Source organism: Varroa jacobsoni, unplaced genomic scaffold (assembly GCF_002532875.2).
Source record: "Varroa jacobsoni isolate VJ856 unplaced genomic scaffold, vjacob_1.0 contig01616, whole genome shotgun sequence".
Lineage (NCBI taxonomy): Eukaryota > Metazoa > Arthropoda > Arachnida > Mesostigmata > Varroidae > Varroa > Varroa jacobsoni.
This window is the reverse complement of record NW_019214662.1, coordinates 28,788-56,558: the sequence shown is the minus strand read 5'-3', so window position 1 is coordinate 56,558 and position 27,771 is coordinate 28,788. Positions and strand designations below refer to the sequence as shown.

Below are 27,771 nucleotides of genomic sequence, written 5' to 3'. Positions count from 1 at the left end.
TTCTTCAACGATGTATAATATTATCAAATCTTTATTTGTCAATCTCATCATTATCAGCGATTGCGGTCATTATTCTTAATTCTTATTATCTTGCTATCACCATTTATGAGGTTATATCAATAAAATATTAATATTAAAACCAGGTACATGAATATAACAATATTTCGATCAGTTTGCCGTTCCGTTCTTCTCAGTTACAATAATAGATAAATGGATGCACATGTATTTGTTTATCTGTGTGGCTTTCATCCTTCGCACTTCAATTTTTCTAACTTTCTATTTGTGTGTGTATAAATACAACATTATCAACTGATAATTGTATATATTAGTTTCTATTCATATATTTGACAATCATGATGTGAAAAGCTTTTCCTTAGTCATTTATTGCAGACAGGTTATTTAAAGTAATCGCTATAAACACTCAATGACTAAAGGTATTTAAAGCTAGTCTGGTTGCAACTAGACGAGTTCGAACTCAGTGCCTCCCTGAACTTCGACTCGTTTTCCCCCAAAGCAATACATTTTTCTATACACAGATTTTTTAAACGGAATATAAACGCTACATGCTTCTAGAGCAGCTGGAATTACTTGAGCCCGCCTCGTGATAATGGCTACTTCGTCACTTAGCGACATCGTATGAATCTGTGCATATTATTATCATTTAGTTGAAAATCAATTTTGAAAGAGCAGCATTTAAATTGGTATCGAGTCCGCTGCTTGAACAGTCATTACTCTAAAGCAGCTTCTCAGAAACTGTTCATCGAAATAAAAATTAGCTAGTTTTACAATAATTGACTGAATTTCTCACATGTTTAGAGCTTCGAACGTAGTGAGGTTTTTAACAGTACACAAATACACGCTCATGTGAAGTTTTTACTACGCATCATCATAAGGGCGGCGTACCTAGCATCTATGCAAAGAACACTATTTGATATGAAGTGGTTTTGAGTAAAATAAATAAACGTTTGTTCAGTCCCCGAACAAACACAAATAAATTTCTGTCGGCTCAAGATATATACGTAAGGGTATAATATGTATTGGAAATACGAGGGGTCGTCAACAACCAGTACCCGCCATATATAAGCGATCGGTCCCCGAATACTTCTATTTGGGGACCGATCGTTTGCGCTTGGTGCAACGGTTCCGGCTACGTAGTAATATTGTAAACCTAAAGGACATTGAGACCTGTCGATTGATTTACCAGATTCTAGGTTGCCACCAGTGAACAATCGATTGTTATAATTATGTTGCAATCTACTTTTCCTAAAATGAACGCATTGCGTGTTTGTCTGTAAAACTTCAAATAATGAGATGCTATTTCGATAACATTTCATCAGCAACTGTAATTTAGAGTTCTTATACTCTACGACGAAAAATCTCTGTTTTTTTTAAACTAATTCGAAGGTTAAGCGGTCTAAAAGAAACTGCCAGGCATTTCAACCTTTGAACTTTTATGGTAGGCTTACAAAGAGCATAAGGATATAGTTGTACTCTACCAACCGCTGTGTTGAAAACTTTGCAATTTACAATGTTGTTTAGTAAGTTCTAGATACCGGGCCAAATTATTGATGCTATTAAAAGATGCTTTGGAAGACTGCAAAATCGAATCCTCATCCTATCTCTAGACGACGACAACAACAAATGTACGAAATATTAACAGTAACCCGCTTCATCACAAAATGATGTTAAAAAAAAGGTGTAAGAATCCTCTCTCACTCACTTACTCACTCGTCATACACACCCAACGTACACGCACATATATATACACATATATATGTGGAAAAAATTCATCTTGGTCAGTAAAAGGTAGCAGTAACAGTAAACAGGGTATATTATGTGTTACATGGCTGCATTCTTGATTATTATCAAATAATTCAGTTTATATATATATATATATATATTAGTTGAATGGTTAGTTGTCACTTGTATGAGAAATATGGAAAAGAACGATACAATAGAAATCGGTGGGGTATTTTTTCTATTACCCAAAATTTCATGTAAAGCCTAAAATGATCAGTGGAGGAAAATCCTTGGAGAAATCGTGAGGAACGATACACAAACGGTATATTTTAAATTGGATGCATGCTAGACCTTTATGTATATATTAAATGTTCTCGCAGGATAAACTGAAGTAATTGTATCATGCTCATATCTAAGACGTGCTCACATATTCTACTATGGTAAAAAACCGAATACGAATTCTGCCATTTTTTTGCAATTATTGCTTTAGGTTTGCCATGAGACGTATGTTAGAAGAAGTGGATTATTATGTTAGTTTAGTATTGTATTGGCAGGCAAGGCCGATCATTATAAGTTTTACTTTCTAGCTAAAGTAACTGTAGACCTCGCTTAAAACAACAGCATGGAGATTGGTAACATAATTATATGAGCATACCATGAATTTATAATATGAAGCTTATTTGGTTATCTGAATTTGTTAGGAAACAAAGTTTATTTTTGCGAAACAGTTTTTTTGTTTGATTAATTGAAAACGAAATAAAAATAATAATAATGTATTTACTATAGGAACCTTAGAGTCAATTTACCGTTGCCTGAAAATATTAAAATTTGGCATGCGCCAATCCCCTTCTTACCTCTAAAATAGAGACAGTCTTTTGATATCATTTAGCTAACATAAACATCTTTGCATTTCTACATCAGGCCTACTGAAGCACATACGAATCAGCCCCTAGTAGTGGAAATACGTGAAAACTGATTTTGAAGTTTCGTATCTAAAACGGAACCTCATTTTGCTGTTAATTTTCAAGCGGAAACTATTTCGCTAAACTGGATTTAACACCTGTTAGAGAATCGATAATGATCGAGACGATCGCATAAGTTTCGTTCAGAGAATCAAAGTATGGTCGTACGTTAAAGTTCTGTCCATTAACCTAAACAGCTCTCTGTGTAGATAGAAGTCAGTTGCAAGACAATTGCCTACACGGATTACAGAATACTATGAAAAGTAATGATGTAAATCCCCTATACTACTGTCAGCCGCTCGACTAGTTCGGTACGATTGCTCGCGCCATAAGAAAAATTCCTCTACACAACGTGAGCATTGGAAATAAAACATAAATCTTTTAGCTCCTCGTAGGATTTAATGGAATCTGAGAGGGCATAACAGCAAAATGATGATCAATTCACAATGCAGTTTGCCTCATGCGTGGTCAAAAATTTCTCGACAATGCAAAGGCCCAGGAGAATCGAAGAAGTTCGCAATAAAAACATCTGACTTCATAACGATTTGGAAGATTAGAAAATTCTGACGGCTTTTCGATGAACGTCTTCGCGCCCTGTTCTTATCCTAGACATTGCTCGATCGGATTATAACTGTTCGGATCTACGCAGCTCGCTTTGGCGAATGACCAATTGAAAGCAAATGATAGGAGTAGGGAAATGAATCGTCTTCTGGAGGAATCTGCCTGTTTTCTAAACGGACCACCAAAAGGCATTACTCCCTTTAAGAGAGTTAGTCCTTTTCAGACTTGACCACTCTGAAATTGATTTAAGGGCGGAACTGCTTTCTGACCGACGCAATACAAACAACAGAAGCCGAAAGGTCGCTGATGATTGGCGAACACAAATGGTAATTGAATGAAGTCGACCGGAAACGACCGTCCGGTTGCGTGAACTATTATAATTGGGTAAAACATTAGTTCAGAAAACGTTCGTTTAAGAAAAATTACGTGTATGTAATATAGCGGTACTCTCGTTACCGAGGGGTACGCAGGCGATAGAAGGATGCTAATGATTCACTACGGCTATCATCGCAGTGACCGAAAGCAGTTGATTTCGATGCTCAAACAAGCTACGCAATTGAAACTAGTTCTGTCGTACAGAATATGATAAGATCAACAAAAAAACTACAGCCAGCAAGAGCCAATTGCACCAGCATTGAGTTAAAGTGATGCTGGGTTCAGTCATATATCAAAGACTAGTTAAGTAATCGGCAATGGCGCCGATTAACCGCCTTGCATCGCCACGGGTCGCACCGTACCAATACGAGGCCATTCAATTTTGATTCAAGAGCGATACATAATAGAAACCCAATAATGCGTATGTTACTATTATATATATATATATATATATATATATATATATATATATATACGTATAGCAAACAACTTGCACGCGTTTACCGATACTAAATATCACTGTTTCATGTTTACTGACTGAGACATGCATAAAATGAAATGTCTCAAAGAGATAAACGAATCTATTTTCAGTTCACTGATGAACCACTCAATGCAAGGACGCCCGACCTAATAAGGGAGCGTACTGCTGAAAGATGTGATTGATAAATATTTTTTTTTTCAAAAACTCTAACAGCTCCTAGCGTCGCGGGATAGTTCGTTCTTGCGGCATAGTTCCGCCTCATCCAGGATCTGCCACCGTAAAAGTAGTATCAAATCGTTGCTTTTGGTTGTTGCATAGCTACTGCGAGTAGTGGCGTGATCATTGCGAAAAATGTACCAAGGTCTACATCCATGTGTAAGAGATAATTGTCATTATTAATAGTATCTAGTTTTCTTTGGTGTTTGCTACGTACAATCTCTTCTACCTACTGCATGATTTTTTGACTTGGACGACATCGTTCAAGAAGGTACACGTGTATAAGGTCAATAAGGTGAGCCAAGACGTTCGTTTCTTCGAAGAAATGCAACCGCTCAAAGCAAGAATGCGTTTCTGGTACCAGCCATTGAAGCAACTCCAAGAGTTCTATTTTCCTATATAGACCCTTATAAATCCTTCCTGTGCTTTAATGAAGCTTCCGTTCACCGACAACCAGGAATGTACAACCCGCTAATAGCTGCCTACTTATGCCAATAGGGTTAGAGATGAGACGAACGATTGACATGGCTTCTTTGCCCGGAAACTTTCAGCATTAACCTCGTAGTATCTAGATTGGAACAGAATAAATCACTAGACATGGGTGTTTTTTTTTCAAGAAAACTACAGTGCTAGCTGGCTTTGACTCACCCTATACATGAAACCCATACTAGGGTATTGCAAAACTCGTTTGACCAACAGTGGCTACAGGCTTTTTGCTCTAACAGACGTTACCGTTAACAGGCTGCGTAATTTGATTTGCTGCAAAAGTATTTGTCTGCGTGTCAAACGGAAACATTTAGATAGACCTTTTCAATGATAATCGATAGGACAATGCGTAAAGTATTGCTGTAGTTACTGCTGTCGTTACCGTCTCATATATATAGCAATAGCAACGATGTCATGTATAAATAACCTCCCGGCTGAGACTCATACTCTCGTGTGAAAGCACTTGCGACATTTCCTATATCTACATAGACCTAATTTAGCACAATATTGTATGACAAATGCGTGTGACGATTGCGCGGAATATTTTATCGAATAAATGACAGGTAAATTGTAGGCTTTGAACTATCTACATACAATTACAAACTCGTCTTTAAGAAAGACACCAATTTACTTATTTTCGTCTAACTAACTCAAAAGCATGAGACAGTATCTCTTCAATCACTGACTAGTTGTGTGATAGGTCTCGGAGGAACGGAGATAATCAACAGGTTTACAAGAACATCGCCTAATGGTAATTGGTGGTTAAGTAAGTAATGCCCTTTTTTGTTGACTGCCTTCCCGTTTTTAATGTGTCCTTGTTATTAGTAGTAGATTTGTATGCTAAGGCTTTTCAGCTCTATTGAGATCGTTTTGTTCGGATAGCAGTATGTCCTGTTGATCTCGGGCTCCGAAGACGCATGGAAAATAAATGAATTTGCAACACAGCGTCCACCAAACATATGCCCTGTTTTGCGTGTAGATAGGACTCTTTTGCTAAGCATATAGTGATCCTTCCCCTTCAAGGCTAGCTCACCGCAGTGCCTGTTGAATTTTACTTTCAAATTTAGTAAGTAGGTAAGTAAGAGAGAAGATCTTTATCGTACATATCAGGTCTATTCGAAGTTGTTTCGACAGCTGTTTTGATCCTTTTCATCTCCTAGAGGGCAGACAACGAGTGTCGAAATGTTACACGAACGCTACCCGACATCCGCACGTTTGGGCTCCCCCAGAACTTTATCATCTGAACTAAACGATCACCGCAGTGTTATATCGAAACAGAGAAGCTACTATGAACAAATGAAGCATTAGAAAAGGAAGGCAATAAACAAAAACGGTTATTATTTAGTTAACAACCAAAACATAATTAGGGTCTATCTTGATATTTATAGCTAAATGCATATTTAATCCACAAGAATCTGGGAATACCATTCACTACAGTGGCTACTGTGACCACCGCAATCGATTCCTATTGCCTTATCTATAGTTTTACAAGAATCCCTGTTGACTCGCTCACTAGTACATGTCATGACGTTATGTTGACTTACATTTGAGACTCTCGTGAACAGTTTAGTTTGTGAGTACAGCTACATCTTTTGTCAATTTCAAACAGCGCAATCGTGAGGTGATAAAGCCAGTTATTGTTGAATAACACTGACGACCTCAGATATTTTGTCTATCTATTAAAAGGATTGTGTTTTATTTAGACACTTTTTAGTGAGCTTCCAGAGATTTGATCCGATCAGTCCTATACAGAGGCTCAGACTCATGCCTTGTGGCATACTGATCATTAGGTCACTGCGATCTACCGACTGACCTCGCGTTCTGCGTATGCCCGACCCACGGACATTTGCCCGACCAGACCACCGCTAGTGCGACTGCTTATGTTTGTGCGTGCGAGCAGACGACTCCGGTAATAGCCCGATGAAGCACTGTCATGAGAGTATAAGGTGAACTTGCGTTTAAGGTTCTCAAACAGAGTGCACTACTATCATTAATCGTAACAGATTAGATTGATACAACCTCGAGCCGATGCTCATACACAAGACACGGCAAATGAGTCCAATTTCTACGTCCTGATCTGCAAAATCTCCATAGCAATATACACTTATCCGTTTGCCTGGACAAACTAAATATATCGAAAGGGTAACGCGTGTATAAACGAGCCCTGGATATATGTATTCTTTCCAATGATGTTTGCTGTACCCACAAATAGGTGTGTCCCACTTGGAGCTTCTATTTCTTCCACCTGTAGCAGATACCATGTTCACGAAAGTGTGCGTAGAAGGTTTTCCAGGATAAAAATACTACTGCACCAGTCACGCATCGTACCACCTAAATGGAGATAGTGACATGAGGTCAATTTCGACGCCGCAGTCACGCATTTTCAAATTTCCTTCATTCTACGCAAAGATCAGTTTAGCTGTTAACCACTCTGTCTACGCTCGTATTAGTCGCAAATATAGGTCAGGTTGCAATATCTGCAATAGTAGTAGATGTTCTAGCTTGCTCTATCTAAAAATCTTTTAGTCACGGCCGATTAATAAATTATGTTGTGAAAAAAATGTTCCGCCAAAGCAAATAAGGTTTTCTTCGTTAAATTAAAAAAAAAAGAGAAAAAAGAATATATGGCAAGTTAGAGCAGTTCGAGACTGTTCAAACGGGAAATTAATCGAACATACCTCTGAGTGGGCGTGATGTCTGCACTTTGGACTGATAGAAAGCTGCCATCAAAGATCAGAAGTTGGAATAGACGCACACCACGCCACAGTGATCGGTGCGACAAGGAATCGCGACCAAACCCATTTTCGGTGAAAGATCCAGTGATCGCTTAGCAGGGAGTTATCCGGATGGAAGACTCCTACCAGGTTTTAAGATGTCTGAGCGCAGTATGATTCCGCAGGATTCTGCACTAGGGCAGCTTATCACGAGATGAATCCCTATATTGCGTACACAATAACAGAAATCATAAATATCCGATAACACCTAGGTAGTGGATAACCAACGATCAAAGCTAGTACTTTTGGTTCGGAACGTAAAATTATCTCATCTTTGAAAAAAAAGAGTTGCATTCTGGAGGTATCGGCACCATTAGCAGCATTAAATAATGAACGTAAAGTAAACACAACATCGCAATCAAGGATCATAACGTACGAATTTTCCTACTTTTTCAATAGAAACCCAACCTCACTTGACCACATTTTTTTCCAGGCCTAAAACTTTTCGACCCCTTTTTTAATTCTCTTCTGAATAACTGCCTAGAAAATAAACGTGGAATGCCACGTGGGTCTAGCTTCTTCATCAAGCGTAACTTGACTAAACAATAAATGAAGCGTGCGACTTTAAAATAGGAATGAATATATTAAGAATAGGATCTATTGATGCTAAAGAGTAAACGTTCACTCAGCGTTTACCTTGAAACGAAGTTCTAACGACACCCGAAACATTATACGAACTTGTTTTGCAAAGCAATATATTCAAGTCTAGAATTACAGTAGCAGCGTCTTGTTAAGGGATCCGCATTAAACCGGTACAGGACCAATCATACCGATAAATAAAACAATAAGTAAACGGAATGCTTTATTTAGTGGTTAGAATAATCAAGTGAGATTAAATTTTGCAATGTAGTAGAATATGTGCGAGAAATCTTGCCGGAGGACTCGTAAGAGTACGCAGTGGGATATGGCGTCTGCTACTGATAAAGTATTATTTACTTTCCGAAAACATTATTTCGTTCGTATAGAAGCTGCACTTTGTCATTTTGCACGATACCTTACGCTTAGAGCTCGGGGAACTACGTAGCTCTACGTTATCACCTCCAAATGTGCTAACAGATAAATGGCAAACTCTTGTTAAAAAGAACTGGGAGACTGATTGCATCTTCGAAGCACGTGTACGACAACCTCATATTTACTATTTTGCAGATTATACGCACGGTAATGTGAGGCGAATTCGATATTAGATCTTTACGAACAGCAGCACACCGTATACACTGGGCGATCGTAGAGATACTTCTTGAGACTGGGGTAACACGTTTCAATTGGGGTATAGGTGTCCATTCACAAGAATAAATAAACTCAGCAATTAGGTTCATCTAGTCCTGCGTTAAGGATGTAATCGTGTATACAACTAGGAACGTTTTTAATAATATTTTCTAATAAGTAATACAAATATTTTCAGCACTTCAAACTAGAGATCGCCAATAAGGTTGCCAATGGAAGCACTTATCTATCTATCAATCAATAAATCGAGCAACGATAAAAACTTTATAATAGGTTAAATGTCTGTAGTTAAATCATTAATTTCATGCTACTTTTTTACACATTCTTTCTGTCTCGGCTGAAGCTGAAGTTTTATGTGGATGTTAGCCCGATGTCTCCTAATTTTTTGACTATGGACCGATAAATATGTGAATATAATCATTCAGATGTGCCTAAAAGAAATCTCAGTATCAAAAAAGGTATATTACCTTTTCTTTTCTTGACTGACACGTGCGCTCATGTTGGCGCAGATTTGAGCTATCGCCGAATCCTCGCCCACAGATTTTGCATTTAAATGGCTTTTCACCTGGAAAAAGTGTTATATATATATGGCCATTGCGCGTTATAGCTCACTTATTGAATATATTTTTGGGCCGGTTAGGTGTTGTCACCAACTGTTAGCTCATAGTTGTTGAAAACTTTTTTCGCTTATTGCGTAAAATTGGGTCGCTATCACTTTGTCTTTTTGGTGGACAGATTAGTAGAACTTTGTTGTTCGGGTCAGGGTAAGGCAATTCAGCATAAATCGATAAGCGTAAATATGGGACACACAATTTTGTAGGGTATTTATCATTACTACAAATTAGAATCTATACAAACTAAAGAAATTTAGACAGGAAAAGGATTTACGACAGCTAAACGAACTGTTCGTTAACACGCTCATTATGCTGCATTTGTTATGTAGGAGGCAGCTTTATTGTAACTCGTAATGGTTCTTTAAAATCATATCCATAATAGCATGGCGATATAGGCCAAGCTTTTCCTATTTTAATGCAAATCTTATCATTATCACTGTTGTCCTTCGCAGTTACTGACAATCAGAAAAACAAAACAAATATAGTCACAATGCCTTCTAGAATTTGGAATAAAAAAAGAGCTAATATCACACTTGTTACGATAAGGCAAAGTGCTCTTCGAGATTTATCCAACACGACCAAAAAAACTATTTACAGCGATAAAATATCTAACACCATCATGAGTTTGACAATTGACCATTCTTTTACAAGAGCTAAACATACACAGTGTTTCATATAAAAAAAGTTGACGTCTACAACGGAGTGAACGGTATCACTAATCACATAGACCTTCGTTTAACATTTACCCAATTGGGATCCTACTGGACCCATGTCGTCTGCTGATAGAGTATATTCTGTCCGTTACGAAACAGAAAAAATCTTTTGGCTTGAGGAGTTTTAAATAGGCATTTTTACAAAACTATAGCTGTGGACCTAGAGTGTCTAACCAATGAGCGGCTGCATTGTTGTTACGTAGCGTTTCGAAATATTAATATCTTAGCCACAATTAAATAGACGAAAACTCTATTTCATTCAAACGAAAAAACTATTTCATTCGAACTTTTTTAAGCCTTCATAGAATTGCCCATAAAATTCGATTTCATGAATGATAGCTTACAATTATAGTCATATATACCGGATTTTCAGAACTGCGGTAAGACAAAAACAAAAAAATGTATTGTTCTAGCTCCGAACAGTGTTTGCATACGGATTATTTGCTGGTTAGTTAAATAACTGTAGGGGTGAGTCTAACAAGCCTATTAACAAGTTGATTTACTTTTTCAGTCGGAGTTTCTTGTACATCGGAAAGCGTAGCCCTTTAAACAAAAGGACCAAGATTGAAAAATCCGTCCTTCAAGCGATTCCTTTATTCACTGACACACCACGCTTAGCGAGAATCTCCCAAACGTAAAAAAGGGACTTTTAGCTGGATAGCTTTCAAGTGACATATCTCAGGCGGTACGAATCGCGTTGGATTGGCATTAGTACCGTCTGAAAGCCCAGATCTGATGCGGTAAAACTGTCAGAATACCTTCACTCAGACTCAAGGTAGACCATCTCGAAGAGGAAGGAAATTTTTGCAAAAATGTATTATATTTTACGATTTTATTATAACAAAAGCACAAATGGTATTCAGACACATATAAAAAAAATTCGTGCTGTTTGTGGTCAGGATGTGTTATCGGAAGAAACGGCCTCAAAGTAATTTTGTCGCTTCTATTCTAGATTTGAAGGATGCTCCTGGTGACGGTCGACCGATTACGAAAAAAGTTGATGAAATTATGCCGAAAGTTGAGCGGAACCGACACGGAAGAAGCCATAATATCACCATGGAACTAAACATTCGCTATTGAATAGTTGTAAACCATTTGAAGAAAGTCGGCTACAAAAAAAGGTTCGATGTTTGGGTGCTAAACGGACTGAGGCAAAACAATTTTTCCTATCGCATTTCCATCGGTGAAACTGTACAGAATTGCCACGAAACCAAGCCATCATTATTTCATATTATGTTATTACATTTCTAAAGCGGTTGATTACGCGCGATGAAAGGTGGATTACATGTGACCATAATATGCGAAAAGGAGAATTGTCAAATCTAGGAAAGATTTCACAGTCTGCGGCAGAGCTTTGATTGCCGCCAAAAAAAGGTGACTGGAAAGGAATCGTGCATTATGAGCTGTGGCCGCTTAGCAAAATGGTTGATTCGGACCTCGGAACGGGACTTATCAAAAGCGGTCTCATTTCGGACATGACAATGCCAGACCAGTCACCCGGGAGAATTGTACTGCATCTGCCATATAGTCCGAGTTTTACACCGTCAATCTAATATCCGTCCCGGTCTCTGCTTAACTCACTCAACGGTGTTTATTGAATTTCAATGGAGGGGTGCAAACGTAACTTGTCACAATTTTCCGCCCTCACCTTGTACAGCGATTGGCTTATGGTGTTACTAGCAAAATGCTAGAAAGTCATCGATCAAAGTGGCGTACATTTAATCCAGTCATATTGTTTTAAAACACAAAAAAATATTCGCTTTAATTTTGGCTTTGAATGCCTTTCCGTTGTGATGGAATACCTTATCACAGATAACACAACAACAAGTTACGTATACAAGAAAATCTGGAAAATAATTAATAAATAAATATATTCAGCATTAGGGTGTGTGATACAACCGCATCTACTTAAACGTTTCATTGTTCTTCTGGGCGTCCACACTCAGGTTGTTTAACGATAAGGCTTATTATTTTCTCAGAAGTATAAATGTATTAGGCTTTCGTAGATACCACGAGTACCCATGGCGGGTGCATTTTGTGAAGATGGACGGACGACAGCATGTCAACTGAGAGGATAAGTAGCCTGTGCCTTCGCTACTGGCCACATTTAATCACCTGGAGAGGGAAAAATTGAGAAAAACGTAATATGTAGTGACACCTTAACGTGCTACATGCATGATGTCCAGTTGTATGAGATGACGTAACTGTCGAGTGCCTGTATGATAAGGGGATATCAATTTCATATAGTACTATAGGCTAAAATCGATGAGACAGCTTTTATGTCAAACTCTGGGTTCTCTGTATCCTACTGGGACAAAAATGTTCAAGGCACAAGTCCTGCTAACTTGATTACAGGAGACCACATATTTCATAATAGCTGTAAATTATCTAATCTACATGATAAGTGGTAGGGACAAATAAAATACTCGATACTGCATGTTGATCTAATATTTCTCGGGGTTTTGGTCCTGCAATATGCACGATGTAAGATATAACACTGCACATGTACAAGCACATGCTGCAGGACACTATTTTGATGTAAAGGCTTTCATAGCCCTAAAAATTGCAAAGAGCCTGCAGTGAATGCACCAAATAGTGTAGAGACATTTTCAACATATTTTTCTTAGTAATTGATTTATATTACTACAACTGATTTGGACAAAAACATATTAGAGACACTATCGATTGGTACTCACCTTAAAGCAAATATTACGTCTAGCGAGCCGCCCGTTCTCGATAGCGCAGCTTTTCACCCGACACGTAACAGTTGACCCGATCGGTCCATCACCTTCTACAGAAACAGTGTGTTGTTTGGGTTTGATATTGAGAGTTTACAATTCCTAAATAGACCGGTATTGTGATTGAAAGCGGCATCCTGCGTTTTTAGCCAAAACTTTCGACTGGTCAAATGAAGCCTGGCTCATCCTTTAACATTTAGAGCGCCATTATGTATCTCTTCAACAGTGCCCTTCGTTAATCGAATAAGCAGAACATCCATGCTCAAATGAGATTGATTGATTGAGAAACCTTTGTTGTTGTGAAGCACTCGCTAGTGAACTATCAATCGCACAGGCTTGATGATCCTTGGAAGTAAAAGAGGCAATTCATCTACACGGGCGTAGTGCTCTATTAATTCCTCGCCAATTAGGCATCCGCTTCCTGCATATGGCTTGAGGAATTATTTTATTCGCAATCTTGTTTACAAAATATTTTAAATGAAGTACCAAGTTAGAAATTACACTTAAAGCAAATCCACTATGTCATTCGGAAATTGGCAGGAGGATTTCCTCCGTTTGAGTAGAATACACATGGCTTATTTTTCAGTAAATTACTTTCTGGAGAAGAAAAGAGACAACGTTAAGTGCCTACCACGTCGTTGTCATGATTTCGTCAGATAGCGCTCAGTCAGAGTATAAGGAACCTTCCTGGCAGCTGGAGGCGACCATGGATAAAGGCGATAATACTATAGTCTCCGTATCACTCCACACGAGCATGCATGAACAGGCAAACAGGAACATCATATTACCGCATCATCTTCCTACCCCCTTCAGCCCCTCAAGTTTAAAAAAGGTAGGCGGACGAGTGTGATATTACGCACATGCATAGTTTCCTTGTGTACTAGTTGACGTTATGAGGTGTACACGCCGAAAGTCACTGAATAGTAATGATAATCATAGTAAAATGATAAAAATGGCCTCTAGCAAATTTTGAAATTCAGTAAAGGTTAGATTCTAAATTCGAAGGGTTCGCAGGTTCAGCTGTGTTCAGCACAGGCTTTCGATCAATGTGTATAAGTATTTTGAAAAGGTCGATCTTCATATTAGAGGATTTCATTTCGCAAACAAACAAAATCATGTATAAAATAATGACTCAAATCAAATCAAACGATCTCATTATTGTTCAGGGAGTATGATCGCGCGAGATTGACAGTCAGCTAAGCGTCAACCTGGCTAATGTTTAGAGAATAACTATATACGACTGTCGCGACCTCTCCATGTTAGGCGTATTTTCCTTCCAAAATCTGATTAGCCGCCATGCGCCAGAATTGCTATACTGATAGAACATTCAGAGAATGGAGAAATGTTTGAAAGCTAAAAGAGCCAAGACGTTGTTTCTAGTAAAGGAATACTGATATTATTATCGAATGTCAATTGACCTATACCCGAGACTGCTTGCTGTGCCATATTTCTAAATTATTTTTAGAAGTTATTACATTTACCATGTTGAGATAGAGCATCGTCGGTAGTAAGCAACGTCGATGACAAATGCATCTTTTTCGGACAGACACAATCGTGGATTATAATTAATCAGAAAGAGATAATCCCAATGATCAGAATCATGGTTAAGCGCAATACATACGTTGATCGAAAATCTATCCAAAAGATCATACCTTGGATACAACTTTGTAGCATTCGGTCGATTAGCGGAAAAATCTAAGCACTCAACGAAAGTGAAGGCTAGCTAACCTGTGTGGCTGCGCTCGTGCCGTACGACGTTATGTCGATTTTGCGAGCTATACGCGCAGAATTGGCAGAAAAATAATCGGCGAGCGAATTTCGAAAGTGACGAAGGCGTTGATGATCGACCAATCCTGCCGGCTGTATTGGTGGGCTCATCAGTCCCCACGGCCGCTGACGTGGCCGTAAATGGATTAAATAATAAGAGATCTGTAAAATACAGAAGGAAAAAAGATTCGTATAATTTTTGTATGATGATTTCCTTCGTTAATTCATTTTAATACAGAAATTGTTGTTAGTGATATCGAGGCGGATGGTTTGTCAATAGCCGATCACTAGTTTTATATTATGAGAAAGCAGTTTTATTAAATCATTCGCTGTGGTAAACCACTTCAAGTTTGAAAGAAAGACGGATAGCATTGGCAGTTGCAAAACCTCAGGACAGAAAAAGAGGCCTATCAGGGATTTTATCAACTATCTCTGGTTTATTTCGCTTGGATGAAACTGACTCAGAGGCTATAAACCAAGTAACCTCGTTACGAAGTTAAACTCGCTTCCTGAGATTGACTGCTTCCTTCAACATTTTTTTGATATTATGATTCTTCTATTTGCCGTGTAGTACCTCAATCCGTCTGGTAAAAAGGGACAATTCGCCCTTCAATAGTCTCATGAGAGAAGGCGTATTCCCAACACATACTCATCGTTGGCTTCCGAGAGCAACCTACATATATGTATATATAGCCCAGTAAAAAAGCAAATGCGCTGTTTTTATTTTGCGATTTTATAAACTGCCTTTGTACAAATTTGATTCGTTTCAAATCGCCTTTATTCAAGGATTCGATTATTAGAAAGTACGCAAATTGATCGAAAAGAAACAGGAGGTAAGTAGTTAGTGGAAAGAACGCATCTCAGTGTAACGGTTCGTACCGACAGAAAATACGATGGACTTTAATAACACTGTTAGCTAGACCTACGCATGTTATATAGATTCAATTTCATAGTGGCGCAATTACAGTCTATGCGCATTGATCGATTTAAGTATCAGTGGTCGCTTCCCTTCCGTGTGCGTAAATAGAACTCTTCTTCGTTGTCAAAGCCCGGCCAATCGCACTCACTCATCTGAAACGAAATGTTGCTTTAAGTGGCTTCATTCTTGGCCCTTCAGTTATCACTAGATATTTCCTTAGATAAAAAAAAAAAAGCATAAGGTTAAGATATAAGATTCACACAAAGGTTAGAAAATCAGGTTTGAGATATAAAAAAAATCTTGTTCTTGATTCTATTGTGCCTTTCTTTGATCTTCGTCAGGTTCTGCAGTGTGGGCTGCCTCTTAAATATTTGATTCTATCCAGTTTTTGTCAGTACCAATCTTCGTAAGGCCTGGCTGCCCGCATATAGCTTACTTAAATTGTATAAATAAAACCAAAAATAAGTTAGTAACATTACCTTGGCTAAAGATACGTACCGCAGTTGCTGAGAAGGGCAACTTCAGCTAAAACAAAGTATATTTATAATGTAATAGTAAGACCATTAATACTGGAATCTATACGATGCTAAATATGAATGCGGCAGAACAATTACTTTAGTTATGCTAGACTGAGCTTGCAAAATTGGGAATGATTTTACGGTTACTGCTATTGCTTTCCAGTCCTTTCACGCGTCACTTGATGGCTGCAACGCTATCGGTAGTGAAAGCTTCCGTACTTATTCGCTTAAAGCAGACGCATTGATTCGATAAGGGAATCTACTTTAAAATATTGTGAAAATTATGACGATTTCAATTTTCAAACACAAAAAAAATCAACCGGCACTTTTTAGTACAGGGTATTATAGAAGCTTCGCTTGGAACATGGAGAACGTGTTCATCCAAAATGGGAATTAGACTTGATGAGTTAATACCTTCCCCAATTAAAGCAGCTCGAAATTTGTGGACGCTAAACACGTATCGATGTATGTGACGATGGTTATTATTGTTACCAACGATAAGGGTTGCCCTTATTATACTGATACTGCTGCTCCTTGAAGCCAACGTAAATGCTTTCTGTCCCCTTTTTCCTTTAACCGATTTAACCGGCGTACGCTCGGCTTAAGTAACGCGCATTTACTCTGAAAGAGGTGTCGTTCATCGATCTCAGACGCCTGATTCCATTTGGTATTCGCAATTAGATGTTTGGGTTGTCTAACGCGCCCCAGGACACAAATCTTAAATTTCGTCGGGTGCCGATAGTACCGGTGGCCTATGTCGAAACCCGCTGACATAAAGGATCACATGAGACGACTTTACGTGGTCGGTCGAGATTCACGCATGTTCTTGTCGAGAAGGGATCAAATGAGGCTAAAAGTTGTAAAAGATACGAAGACAGCGGTGGCTCTCTGCAGCACACGATGCCCCAAGTAGACTAAGTAAACTATAAATGGTACGGTCTGCCTTTTCACCTGCCTTCAAAACAAACTAAGTGGTGCAGTTGCGTGTTTGAAGCTGGCCGCATACAAACTTTATTCTGTGTTAAGAGCCAGTCGTTCGAAGTAATGCTTAACTAAGACAGAACCGGACGTAGAACCTTGAACATTTATAATTATTATTATTTCGTTATGTTATCGAACTTCGAACTACTTCAGTAATCTTTGTATTTGATCACATATATCTGTACAGCGACGGCGAAGCTTAATCTTTCGAACTTGTATAAAGTTCGCACAATGCATATATTTGTATAGCGCATGTGACGATTCTATTTTTAGTATTTTTTTTTTTAATTGATGTACGTTTTCGGTAAGCATATAACAATACAGCATGTGCTGTAAGGCACCAAACATTTAGTCATATCACAGTGAAAGAAACGATAGATGCGTGATATCTGTAGTGAGTTCAACCTATACTGGTGCTTTCAGGACAAGATACCGTCGCATTAATTACATACAAGTATCGCCAATTAACTAAAAACTTCTAATGACAACTTTTTAACAATATCTCGTTACCTGGAAAATCACATCCTTTTTGAACAGGAGTTTACCACGGTGTATTTCAGCAGTGCCGAGATCTAAACATCATTATCGCTTTTAATAGTAGCATTACATACACAGCAACAGAATACTGCAGGCATTTCCTCTGCCAGCGCCGAATTAACGTTCACAATGAACTCTTCCATGACCCAGAATCCAGCAACTCTGACATACTGGACTGCAACAGAAGCATTTGTCGTTTAAGAAAGTAAACTCCAATAAATAAATTGAATCAACGTATTTTTCATAATGAAAATTACCTAATAATTGCTCTTCAAGATGAAGATTCGAGGTATTTTACTCACAGCAGAGGTGTTTTTTTTTCTTTTTGTTAAAAACTGTTGAAAAAGATGCAGTTAACTGGCGAGCAGATAGCTAAGAATAAATTTTGAGTCAAAGCAGCGTAGCACCTCAATGTACAGATGTTTTGAAGCTTTAATTATGAGAAAAGCCATTAGATGAATTGAGACCTTGGTTCATTCATCATCATTGCCTATATATGTTACATGATTAATTATGTAATAATAATTTAGTTATGATTTAATATGTTATATGGTTCCTCGTCCTCGAGATCAAAAATATTGCATTGCTTCAGTGCCCTGTACAACAAAACAAAATGGCAAATATTGATTTTTTTAAGAGTAAGTGCTTTTTGATTCAAGAGATAGTTTGCACTAAAAGTTCTGCGATATAAAATGTTTCAAGTTTGATTTGTCTCGTAGCACGTACACTGACTAGTAATTCAAAGCTATAATCTTTTCGTCCTTAATAAGCTTACGGAAGACTAGCCTATCGGTTCGTTCGTTCTTACATAACCTGAGTCGCTATAGGGAAAGCCGATGTTAAGCAGCTCAGCTATTTTCCCGTAGTTTTAAGTTATTCAAGGTAGTACTTGAGTGGCCGATCTCTGTTTTCTTTACCCCCACGACTCTCCCTACTTGTACGTTTATTAATCTTCCTTCAAGTAGGTTGAAACAGCTAAGTTGCTGGTAATATATTATCAGCATAAACTCCGTTAATATTACATCTAGACCCACATTGTACGTATGATCAGTTTGACATCCCAAAAGAATGATAAAAAAATTATTAAAAATAATCAAGAAATTAATTTTCTTCGGTTGTAAGCAGATAGTGCTAAACTGCCTCTGTGCACAGCGGTAGTAATGTGTCTTCCCCATTGACGCAACCGATCTCAATCGGGCAAGTCGCACTCATTTCACTTTTGAACATCGTTTGCTGTACCTATGTAAGTTATTTACACAGGAAAAATCTGATAACGTTTTTCCACCACAATTTTTTCAACTTCGATTCTTCGTGTAGCTCAGAACCGGATCTATCCAATTTATCTCACTTTATAAAGTGAGGTAATCTATAAAAGGATTTAATCTATTTCAGAGAAGATGTCAAAGCAATATTTATATAAAGTAACGACGTTATTTTTGTTCGAGCGCCGTTATGGAAGCATCAGCATGAACGTTTTATTATTTATTATTATTAGTAGTAGCTCTGTCTGGTTTAAAATTTGCGTCACGTAATGTCAGGTAATTTTAAATTTGCAAAGGACACAACGTAAAGAGGAAGACAGGAAGGACTACCTTTCAATGAAACAAAAATTTTGCCCATGATTGCCGCTTAACAGGTGGCAGTCAGTTATGGAAAGCTGTATGTTAAAGAGTCCTAACGAGTAACCTCCTGCGCTTCGATAAAGCGGACGAACGAATATTCATATACTAGCCAATTTCTACTTAGTATAGATATTGTGGAAAATGTTCTGGAACGCATTTCGAGAACTTTCTTAGAATGTATTGGCTTAGTTAGCGGAAAAGCTCGAGCTCTTTATGGTTTATTTCGTATGTCTAAGGGTGGTCCTTTCACAATTTTGTTTGCTTGAATTTGACAAATAAGTAACAACAATAGGATCAATAGCACGTCGACAACGACAGTAAGAACAGTAGCATTTTCGACAATGAAAAACAAAAATCAGGGATGAGTGAGAGAGATTGAAAACGCATAGCAGCAACGACCAGAGCGCATCGTGTCAGCGCGCTCTGGTGTTTCCCCTTCCTGTTTTTGTCAGTGGGGGCTGTTCTGGTCGGGCTTGGGCTGATCTCTGCTGTCTCAGTCGTCGTTGGCTGCCGCTGCTACTACTGTCGTTTTCGTTCTCGATCACTGAACGGCGCGTTTATCTCGGCGATGTTCTCAACGCCGCCACATGATCACTCTAAACTAACTAGGCCTTTGGTGATAACGATGCTGGCATTATTATGATGGATTAAGACGACGACGCTTATGATTGTTGTGATGTGATGATGCTTTGGAGTTGGTTGGAGAAATTTGTTCGTCTCAAGACTTACAATCAGTGCGAATCTGAGGACGACAATGCCAGGAGAAACAGGACAAGACAACCCCCTGCTCTAACTTCGTCCCTTCGTGGTCTGCCAGACGATCAGCTCCGTTATAAGCGTCAGCATCTCATCGTCACAGTCGGCTCTCTCGCCAGTGTGCCACCATCACCAAGATCATCGTCGCCATCATCATCAGGGCCACCAGCGTCGTCCGTAACGAGGCCTGTTGCTTCCACTGCTGTCGCTGTAGCTACTGTCAGCAGCATCAGCATCGGCTGATACTGCTGCTTTCAGGTATGAGCACAGCGACAACAACGAGAACGACGAATAGATGCGCGGCTGGCGCGCTTGAGCCCGGCTGATGACAGGGGCGGGGAAACACACGGACCGACCGACGGAGGGAGGGAGATAGAGAGAGAGAGAGAGAGACACGCACCTCATAGAAACAACATGGAAAAGCCACATAAAAGACAGTGGCGGACGGGAAGCAGACCGGTAACACTCATTCACAGACGCAGGCGCAGATCGACCCACGGCGCGCGTATCTGCCAACGAAGCCCTAAGTCATATAAAGCCAACGGCATCGACTAATGCCTATCTCCGCTATTGTGGTAGCTTTACGCAGAATAAGAGCCTGTTATAGCCCGTCTCTACATGGGGACGCTATAGCAGCATCATTGACGCACGGACCGACGGACGGACGCGATCAGCAGAACAATAGACAAAACGAAGGACAGCGAGTGTCTAAGCGGTGCCAGCTAAAAACGATCACAATACAACTGTAGGCAGACCAAATCTAATTACGCTTTGTTTATATAAACTAGATCATTTGTTCGTTAAGCAGAAGAATCTCATTTTTCGTTTATCAATGCTACGATCGATTATTACCATTTACCAACCAGTGGATATGCTTATGATTATCGGCTAGGATTCGAAATAAAGCGGGTAGCCAGGTAGAAAATGCTTTATGATCACTTGTCTTATCCCTTTCTTTATTTGAATATTGAATGTTTGAGGTTATACGATTGCGGTATGTGTCAATAAACCGGCTTCGGTGATTAGTGCCATCCTTTTACCCACTGAGCTCAGCTTTATCGATTCAAACATTTGTAATAAATTTCCACATCCAGATGTTGGCCTTGTTAAGAACAAATGATTCAGTATTGTCTTTCGAGGCCGTATGATCTAGAAGGTGAATTACGCAAATATGGTAAACACTTCGAAACACCATCTTCACTATAGACTACGAAAACTGAAAATGTCGACCAAAGGCTACAAAAAAATTCATAAACTTAAAGATGTTTTTATTTTGTGTCAAATACAGACATTAAAGCAATAGACCATTTTTGATCGAATTCATGATGGAAACATATGTGTATATAAAAATGGACAAAAAACAAGACTACTTTTTTTTTGAGTTGCAATGAACGACTGCAGGACCAATAAACATGAGCTCTTTCCACAAGACACACAGATACACCGAAACTAAACGTTTATAATTTTTTTCTGTTGTTTCTTGCCTTAGACATGGTCGTGTAATAGGGGCAGTCAGAGCTTACCGCCGTTGCCTTCGCAACTAATGTACAGGTGGTCTACCATGCTGCTGTTGGCGCCATTGATGGTGTTCGTTCTAGGCTTTTGGCGTTGAGGTGGTAGTTGATGTCGGTGCAGTGGCTGCAGATCGGCCATTGCATTAGGTAGGTAGAATCTTCTTCCCAGAGCGCATCCGAGCGTACAGGGCACAACAATGCCTACTACCACACAGCATATTATCATTATTATTACTATAACAAGATATGAACATGTGGGTGAGCCTACTACTAAGTTCGGCAATGACGAGAAACACCGCAAAACCTCATAAGAACAAGCATCTGTTCAACAACGAAGCCACAACAATCAACAAGTCCTTTACACTCTTCTTTATTCTATTACTTTATACTAGGTACGGACTATATGTGTTGCTTCTGCTTATGAATACTCATTTCCGCAACAACCAATGTCGGCCTCTATTTGATCGTTATGTGCCAACGATAGGGTTTTGCCTTTCTTGTCATGTACCACATGTAAAGGCAAGCGCGCGAACGACACACGGAAGGACCACCAGACAGACATGGCACTAAAGATGTGCTTTTTTATCTCTCTTGGCTGGACTCTCGAGTCCGTCGCTGGCTTTTCGTCGTTCGAACATTAGGTGACAAGTTGGCAATAAAATCCAGATGCTGACAATAATCTGCGCTTCACCTATCATGGCCAATAAGACATGTTAGTTAACGAATTGTTACGGAAAAGATTTATGCGATGCTCTCTAGTATCGGTAATATACTTTCACGTCCATATGTACAAAGAAGCTACTTAATATCTTTTAAATGTTATCTACAATCCTGCGTTTGGTCAGCCTGAAACACTGGCTTTCCCTATCTGACCGGTAAGCTCACAAGCAGCAATCAAATGTTACGTTTAAATAAACGATTAATTATAGTAAGGTCAAATAGTAAGTATCTAGAACCTCAATTTTATCTTAATTGTCTAACGATTCAGGTAGGAATATCGTAATTGCTATTCTATTGACCGGTAGCCTGTTTTTCTACACAATGATTTCGCCAAGCGTATTCATGGTGATAATGGCTGATCATTTATCACGGTTTGTTTTCGGTCGTAGCGTTAACTGAACGGAAACATGTCGGCGACATCCTTATATATAATAATACAGACTATGCATATGCTAGATTTACGAATAAAGAACAATCCCAAATGGGCTGTTCTGCCCTAATCCTTCTGGATTCGACGTAAATTTATGTATTGCCGAGCACGAGGTCTACGAGCTTCCACGTTGTCTAAAGACAATTACTTAAAAAAACGTGTAGCTACACACTGTGTGTTATGGTTGCTATTTAACCGCCTAATAGGCTTTAGAAATAGGATTTTATAGTTCATGATGATTTCTCATGGGGATCTTGAAATCACAGCTACTCTACGATACGCAACGCTACGTGCCTCTACGCAAGAACTCGTTCAAAAAATGCATTGTCTATGAAGTCAATGAAGTCTATTGTGAATTTGTTTCAATTATATAAGATAATAGCGTTCTTGTTAGCGCCAGCATGTTATGGGTCCAAGTAAACACATCGGAACTAAATGATTATGGCCTAGCGTAGCATGATGCGTAAAGTTACTATGCAATGGAATATAGATAATAAACTTATGCTTATCTCTTTTTTATTTGAGGTAATGTTTATTTGCAAATAGATAATAAACATAGAAGCCTTAGTTAATGGCGATGTTCATGCAGAGCTATACGCCAAGTCAAAGTCGCCGAGCTTCTATTGTACATAAGTGTGTGACGAGGAGTAAGGCGTACGCTGCAATCAGAAAAACATAGGCTTCTCATGAAAGGAAGAAATAATTCAACATTTAAATAAATGCTCCTTTTATTACTTTTTGCCTAATTCAAAAGTTATGCCCAAGGGCCGGTTAAAAAAGAAATTATTTAACGACCAAAAACCTTCGAACTGATGCGTTGCACATATGGCAGAACTTCATAAGTGTTTTTACTAGATTCCATCTGATAAAGCTCGGAGTAACTTGATATGATTAGCAGTACTATTCTTTTTGCCTTTCTGAAATTAAGATCTTTCGTGGAAGCTTAATCAGAGACCGAAAAAGCATTGAACATTACAAAGACAAAAGTATCCTACGCGAAGCGTTTTAGTCTAGACTTAAAACCTCAAACAGGCTTTTCTACCTCGCGTAGAAAAGGCGCACTTCATATCCACGGGAATGAGCCGTCGAAACATAATAAAGTAATAAAACAAAAAGTTTAGAAAACCTACTCGATTGCATCTTCCTTCTGTAAAATCCTTATAATTTATTGAAGATACAGGCGAGACGCGGATAACCTTCACAGAGCTTGAAGGCTCTGGAAACGTTAAATAAGACCACGACAACTCGTAGTTCAAGGATCATTAAGAAAAAGACAAAACCATCTATACAAATAGAATGTGGTCCATTGTCTACATCTGCAAGAAATAAAAATGATCAGCTCATATGTCCAGTACCACTGCACTGGTCCCAAGACTACGTTTTCCGTAACAAATTCACATTTTTCAGAAATAAGTACGCTGACGAATATAATATTATATATCCACATCGGCGCCTCAAATATAATTATGTGGGCCACCACATTTCGCGTATATATGGAACCAAGTGATATCAAATTCTTACTTGGCATAAAAATGGAAACTGGCCTCAGGATGCAACCCTCTTTTTCCCCCTCTCTCTCATATATATATATATATATAGCAAGTAGGATATTGTACTTTTCTGCTCATATGTGATTGTTTTTAAAATAAATTTTGGCAATCGCATTAGCACAGCACATTGTTAAGACTAAACAAGGTTACCGACACATGCGTCACATTTTGGACAATTACGGTCATGGATCGAGTATTGTTTATACCTGAATCATGAGTAACCACGACAGTTACAGAAATTTTAGAGTGAGAAAGTTGACTGGACTAACTTGGAGAATTGTACGTATTATCATAGTGCCCCTCAGCTCTCGTACAGAGTACAATTTTTTGTTGTGCCAGTGCTTAGAATAGAACGCGACTTCGCACTGCTCGGCGAAACTTTATGAGGACCAATAGCAGACGACTCAGGATCACTGGCAGAATCTTAGAGACTTGTCTTAGCCAAGATCTTTTAGGAAGCAAGCACTTTCGCTCTAACCTCGTGGAATAGCTGACTTCTTTGTACGAAGTGATTGATGGTCCGTCTAGCTACACTTTCATTAGTAATCTATATAAGTCGACTTTATGAAAATATAGGTGTATCCGGTAAATACAGTGGAATACTTTTTCCCCTGGCAACCGATGTCTATCAAGGATAGCGTTAAATAAATTTGGGCCCAAATTGCTCTACCATAACCCTATGCATACAATAACTTTACACAAAAGATATAAATTATTAGCCAACCCTAAGAAATACCTTATAAGCGCTTTTATAACTGTAAAAAGTACGTGCAGGGTATACATGGCAGCCTAATCATTACATATACAAAAAGGGTTAAAAGGTATAATAAATTCGCTAAGGACCCGACTGTTCAATTTGGAGGCTTTCCTTTATATGACGATCACAAATAGAAGGTAGTACAAATTCTGTAGATTCTTTGCCAGCTGGGATATTCACTCTTAAAGCTTGAGCTAAACGAAATTCCGTTTCCTGTAAAACGCAATTGAAAAAAGCAAGCGATGTGAAGTGCTCCAATTGAATAACACTGTAGAATGAGAAGAAAGCAGCGACTCACTGCGAAAAGGAAACTGTACACAGAGCTTGTGTACATTTTCGGCTATCTGCAATTTACATTGTGAGTGTACAAAATGTACGTCTCAGTCCCTCAAAAAGAGGATTTAGCCTTGTACAAGCCAAAAGTGTGCTGCTAAGTTATGTCTGCCTCGTACAGTCGCTTAGTGTTTGTACTATGAGTTCTGAAATATGCCTTCAATCAATCACATTCATTTGTTGTGGTGTATCAAGAAATTCAGCCAGCATTACGATTCACAGTATTCCACCAGTCACTGGACACAGCGCGCCATAATCCCCCCTTCACGTGTTCATCGCCCACCTGCAGTCTTGTCGTCTTCGGTGCCGTCATCATTTTAGCGCTCGAATTTAGGTGGCAGAACAGTTGCTTTTCTCGGACTAGCTCCACTTTATCCATTGTTAAGAAACAAACAATGACGGATTGTAGCACTGCACCTGCGATAGTATATCACGGCATGACAATACACGGAGATACACAATATCGTAACTCATTATCGTCACAAACTAGATGCTAGAGGGTATCACTCGCATCAAACTATTGACACAGTATCTATTTATTGAACGGAGAGTTGTAGCCGAAAGTTGGCAAATGCCACAATCTCCTAGTGTAAGTAGAACACTGCCCCCGTCGCTTGCTCGTGGACGCTCTAGTTTGAAAAAAATTCATCTGGATTGAACTTTGACGCTACTCAAGATTATTTAGCAAAAAAAGCGTAGCAAGAAAATCGCCACTTGCAGCAGCAGCAGCAGCAGCAGCAGCGGCAGCAGCAGCAGCAGCAGCGGCGGCAGCAGCAGCGGCGGCGGCGGCGGCGGCGAGGTCAATAACAATGTTGTCGTTGTCCAAGAACTACGTAAATTAGAATTATACGGAATATCTTTATATAATAATAGCGATTGGATTAGAGCTCGTCGTTATAATTCCAGTCGTTCTAGGTGCGGTGCAAAAAGCGGTTTCCGTTGTCGTTGTTTTACAGGAAAGCTACTGCCGTCATCGTCACCAACTGTTAGTAACTCACTCGCTAGTTAGCCAACTATGCTTAGCGGCATGACACTCATCATCACAATTATCGGCGTCACTTGTTCGTAAATCGATAAGCAGGCATCACTCGTATCACCGTATCGTCATAATGATCATGTTAACACAAATATCGTAAGCATGGCGCAGTCTGGCCATCCGTGATCATCGAAGTTCGACCTACTAGCTGTTGTACAATTGTGCTAGCGATGGTGTGAAACTAGCGAGCGACTTCTATCGGGGCCAATCGGAGTGAAGCCCGTCGTTGTTGTTCCTTCTTTGACAACAACGACGTCCTCGTACGGAGCTACTGCACACTATTCTGTCATTAAAAGCATCAGCCGCCGCCGCCGCCGCCGCCGCCGCCACCGCCGCTGCCGCTGCCGCTGCAGCAGCAGGAACAGTGCTAAACATAGTGGCCGCCGTAGTAACGGTAGCGCCACCGCTGTTATTCCCGTTGCCGCTGGCACGAAAGTCCGCGAACGCAAAAACACAGTAGCAGCCGAGACAAAACCCGCTCGGTCGGTTGGTCGGTCGAGAGAGCTGTAGACGATCAACTAGAAAGACCAACGAGCAGCAGTGAGCACGATGGCGATGGCGATAGTAGCGGCAGCAGCGGGCGGATGAGCAACCGAAACTACGAACGAACGAACCTACCAACCAGCCAACCAACAGCAGGAACCGCCACAGTGGCGACAACGACAGTGACACAGAAACAGGCATTGCGACAACAAAAACATTATAAGCCACCACTACTGGCGCATTAGCGCAGGCCCGGTAGCGCAGCCAGTCAAGCCAAGCAAACGAGGAAACAAGAAAAGAATCAACGAACGACTCGACACGGCCACCGTGATTACGGCAAGCGGATGGCGACAACGATGCTAACGACGAACATCTCCATCGACTCAGCAGTATTATTACTACTGCTACTAAGGCAATGATGATGATTATTATTGTTATTACAGGGAAATAGAATACGAAGGCTGGCGCCACAAGACTCCCTTCCTGCTTCACTGCCACTCTACCTGGCCAAGCTGCCTGGCCGTTTGCCTCTGCTGCTGTCGCCCTTTCCTCATGACGACGACAATGACTACGACAACTGCTGCTATTCGACTACCAGCACCATCGTCATCATGACACGAGCCGACGGCGCATGCTTCAGATACACACGGTACAAATGGTGCCGATATAGTTAGAATGAACCGGGAGGATCTGTGGGCCACTTACTGTGAGCGCGGACCATTGTGGTCTAATTCAAACTGTCCCGCCATTGTGACATCTGTTACTTGTAGCCAATTAAGTAACGAAATAACGATCGCTTTTCATTGAACTGAATATGAAATCATTATTTCATACGCCGTAATTTGCATACGTTCGACGAGTAAGCATGTATTTTGCAAAGGAAAATCTAACGCAGGCAATCGCAAACCCTGCGGCAAAAAGAAGAAGAAACCTATGGGTGATTAAATAGCAAAGGTGTCCAATA

The 27,771-nt window shown here is 39.6% G+C and overlaps 1 protein-coding gene across 4 annotated transcripts; it reads right to left on the bottom strand.

The window, feature by feature from the left end:
* LOC111272104 (uncharacterized) lies at positions 1 to 27,597 on the bottom strand. 4 transcript variants are annotated; one of them, XM_086973163.1, is made up of 7 exons: positions 26,939 to 27,291; positions 25,572 to 25,705; positions 14,613 to 14,813; positions 9,287 to 9,384; positions 7,500 to 7,757; positions 7,028 to 7,152; positions 1 to 6,749 (listed from the first exon to the last, which is right to left on the bottom strand). In XM_086973163.1, the coding sequence occupies exons 1-5, from the start codon at positions 27,006 to 27,008 to the stop codon at positions 7,730 to 7,732; spliced, it is 531 nt and encodes a 176-aa protein (XP_086829289.1). In that variant the 5' UTR covers positions 27,009 to 27,291; the 3' UTR covers positions 1 to 6,749; positions 7,028 to 7,152; positions 7,500 to 7,729. The 4 variants fall into 4 exon arrangements, with proteins under 4 accessions (XP_086829289.1, XP_086829291.1, XP_022709058.1 ...); XM_086973165.1 differs by having other exon boundaries at positions 1 to 7,152; positions 26,943 to 27,597; XM_022853323.2 differs by having other exon boundaries at positions 1 to 7,152.
* Between the last annotated feature and the right edge of the window lie 174 nt (positions 27,598 to 27,771).